Genomic DNA, 3,250 nt, shown 5'->3' with positions numbered 1-3,250 from the left:
CCATTGAATCCACCGGACATTGAAGCAGCACCTACAAACCTTCCTATAGATGTTACTCACCAACGATCGAAGGAATCGAATGGCCATCAGACTAATCAAGAGTGGGAAAGCAGCAGGATCTGACAAAATGCCAGCTGAAGCATTGAAGTCAGACACACAAGTATCTGCAAATACGCTCCACATTCTCTCCAGAAATAACTGGGAAGATGTGTAAACTCTCATGTATCCTAGCAGCATCATCGATGAATGTGGAGGAACTGGTGCAGACGTAAAGGCGAAGATTGGAAAAGTAAGGGCCACATTCCTACAATTGTAGAACATATGGAACTCAAAACAACCGTCAGACAACATCAAAGTCGGAATCTGCAATACGAACGTCAACACAGTTCTGCTGTACGGAGCTGAAACGTGGAGAACTACCACAACCATCATCAAAACAGTACAGGTATTTGTAAACAACTGTCTACGCAAGATACTACAGATCGGTTGACGGGATATTATCAGCAACAGCCTACTGTGTGAGAGAACAAACCAGATTCCAGATGAAGAGGAAATTCGAAAAAGACGTCTCAAGTGGATAGGATATACATTGTGGAAATCATCAAACTGCATCAGGAGGCGAGCGCTAACTTGGAATCGTGAAGGGAACAGGAATATAGGAAGACCAAGAAATACATTGTGTAGGCAATGGGAAGCAGACATGAGAAGGATGAATAACAACTGGGAAGGATTGTCCAGGACAGAGTTGCATTGAGAATGCTGGTGGGCGGCCAATGATCCTCTACTAAAGAAAGCGTGCGTAAGTAGTGTATTTGTGTGTTTTTCGTAGGTTTACTGTGGTATCTCAATATCAGTCACAAAAAGCATTCCACTTAGTTTCGTGGAATGAAATTTGATCAAAGTGTCATGTAACACAGGGGAAATAATTTCTGGGTATTTGGTTCTATTATTTCAGGGTGGAGATATCGGTCTATTAATCAATCAAGCTTTATGTTTGATAAATCCTGCGAAGTTGTTCTCACTATCTGGCACGGCGAAATGTCCTAAATGTGAGTTTAGTTTTTCATTCAACTGTGTATATTTTTTCTGGGGCTAATTCGTTTATTAATTGCTCCTAAGCGTTAGTCAGTTCGTAACCTTCAACATTAACCCGTATTTACCTAATGTCTTACGTAGATGAAAAATCTTTGCGTCATTTGGCATACTTTTGGTGCGGCTACTTGTGCTTATACTGCGGAATAGAATATACAGTACTGTTTTTGGCTAGAATTCGCTTTAATTTCTCAAGGTCAGTCAATTTCGTATAGGAGTCCTCTCATTCTCATAAACATAACTGTTGGTTTACGATGGTCAAGTGTTATTTTTTTGTTTATTTATCATGACACAAGTCGTGAGTTTGTAGGTGAATAGTTAATTATTTGCATTAGAATCGCAAACAAATTGCCATTTGCTCATACCTATTGATTCATTGTTGAATTTATTCCATATATTTTAAATAAGATAGCTTCAGACATGTTTGTTTAATAAGCTCCACTAACCAAAGCTTTTTCACCGGGTTATCCGGTTGTTGACTTTGATGATGATGAAACGTAGGGAAAAAACGAAGTTGATGGTTAGAATGAGATAAATGTTATTTTTCTCATCATCCAGCTGTTGCTAAGTCTGGAGCAGCGAAATCATGATTGGTTTCAAAGTTATTTTTTATTGGTAATAAGCTATTTATTAGTACATTTTAATTAGCTGAATGTATTTCAACCCGTTGTATTGGGATTTGTTCCTTAAATGTGAAATCCTTGTTTATAAAATTTATTTCATTTTGAAATATCTAATTTGTTAGTTAGCTCAGTATGTGTTTATACCACTTTAGTTTTTCCGACAAATTCTCTTATTGTATCTTATTTCATTTTCGTTAATTACTTTTGTTATTAGGTATCATTACCAAGTCTTAATTTGATAATTTCGAATAAATTGAGCATTGGGTAGATTGTTATAGATAAATTATATATTTGTAATATCCCAATGAGTAGAAAAATTAGATTTTCTGACGTTTCGTGACTTAGTGTAAGCCACTTCTTCAGAGAATAAATAACCAAATTAACATTAATCCAAGTTTAAATAGTACAAACGGAACAATCAAAGAATATTAGGTGATCAATCAAAAACAGGTCTGAATAAATCACTGTCACGTCATTTCATTTCGGTCAAGGTGATTCATAAGCTACATGTATGTAATTTTGTGTGTATGTATGCACTGTTAATAATGAAAACTGTGTGACCTTTATAATTACAAAGGATAGAGTTTGATTTGTAATGTAAAGGTGTGAAATTGTAAATAATATCAGACTGAGTGACTAGGATAGATGGTCCAAGTAGGCTGTATGGTAAGGCCTTCCTTTCTATTGAGAGCTGTGGGATTAAGCATTATGTGGAAGGCTTCAGCTACTCTTCTTTCTTTGTAGTTGGAAAAACCTTTCTGTAGTATTTTGATGTTTTCGAAATCAATTTGATGACTGTTGAAGATGGCGTGAACTGCTATTGCCGATTTAATTAAAGCCACTACAGCTTAACGTACATAATATGATTAAAGATACATATGACTTTAAATCAAAATTATCGGAATTAATTATTGAAAAGAATGAAGTCATGGTAAGCTTTGATGTTGTATCTTTATATGCGAGTATTCCAATTGATATATGCTTAGAATTCATTAGTGGCTTATTAGAGAATGACATTACCCTATCAGACAGATGTCCTTTAAGCATCAGTTTAATCATGAGATCATTAAAACTCTGCTTAAATTCAACTCTATTCACCTTTAACGGAACGTTATACAGACAAACAAATGGTGTAGCAATGGGTTCTCCCGTGTCCCCGATTGTGGCCAATCTTTTTATGACACACATAGAATCAAAGATTTTCTCCAACGAAATTAAACCACGAATTTGGCTCAGATATGTAGATGACACATTTGTAGTAATAAAAAAGACGCATCTAAGATCGTTTTCAAAACGGATAAATACAATTTCATCTCACATCAAATTCACAAATGAGAATGAAAATGAACATGGAGAGCTACCGTTCTTAGATTGCTTAGTGAAAAGAAATATAAATGGAGTTCTAAATTTATCCATCTACCGAAAACCCACACACTCCAATCGTTACATCGACTTCCATTCAGCACATCCTTTCAGTGCTAAAATTTCGTTAGCCTTAAATCTTGTTAGAAGAGCCAACAAGATCATCTCTTCAG

At 35.6% G+C, this 3,250-nt stretch overlaps 1 protein-coding gene across 1 annotated transcript; it reads right to left on the bottom strand.

Annotated features, from left to right (window-relative positions):
• Window positions 1-2,543: 2,543 nt before the first annotated feature.
• Smp_151370 (hypothetical protein) lies at window positions 2,544-2,903 on the bottom strand (the record flags this gene model as incomplete). The annotated part of the gene is made up of 1 exon (XM_018792521.1): window positions 2,544-2,903. One exon carries the CDS (start codon window positions 2,901-2,903, stop codon window positions 2,544-2,546), a length of 360 nt encoding a protein of 119 aa, XP_018647232.1.
• Window positions 2,904-3,250: the final 347 nt, after the last annotated feature.

The sequence above is a fragment of the Schistosoma mansoni genome, assembly GCF_000237925.1.
Source record: "Schistosoma mansoni, WGS project CABG00000000 data, supercontig 0214, strain Puerto Rico, whole genome shotgun sequence".
In the NCBI taxonomy this organism is placed as follows: Eukaryota; Metazoa; Platyhelminthes; class Trematoda; order Strigeidida; family Schistosomatidae; genus Schistosoma; species Schistosoma mansoni.
The sequence above is the reverse complement of the archived record's forward strand: the minus strand, read 5'-3'. Positions and strand labels throughout refer to the sequence as shown.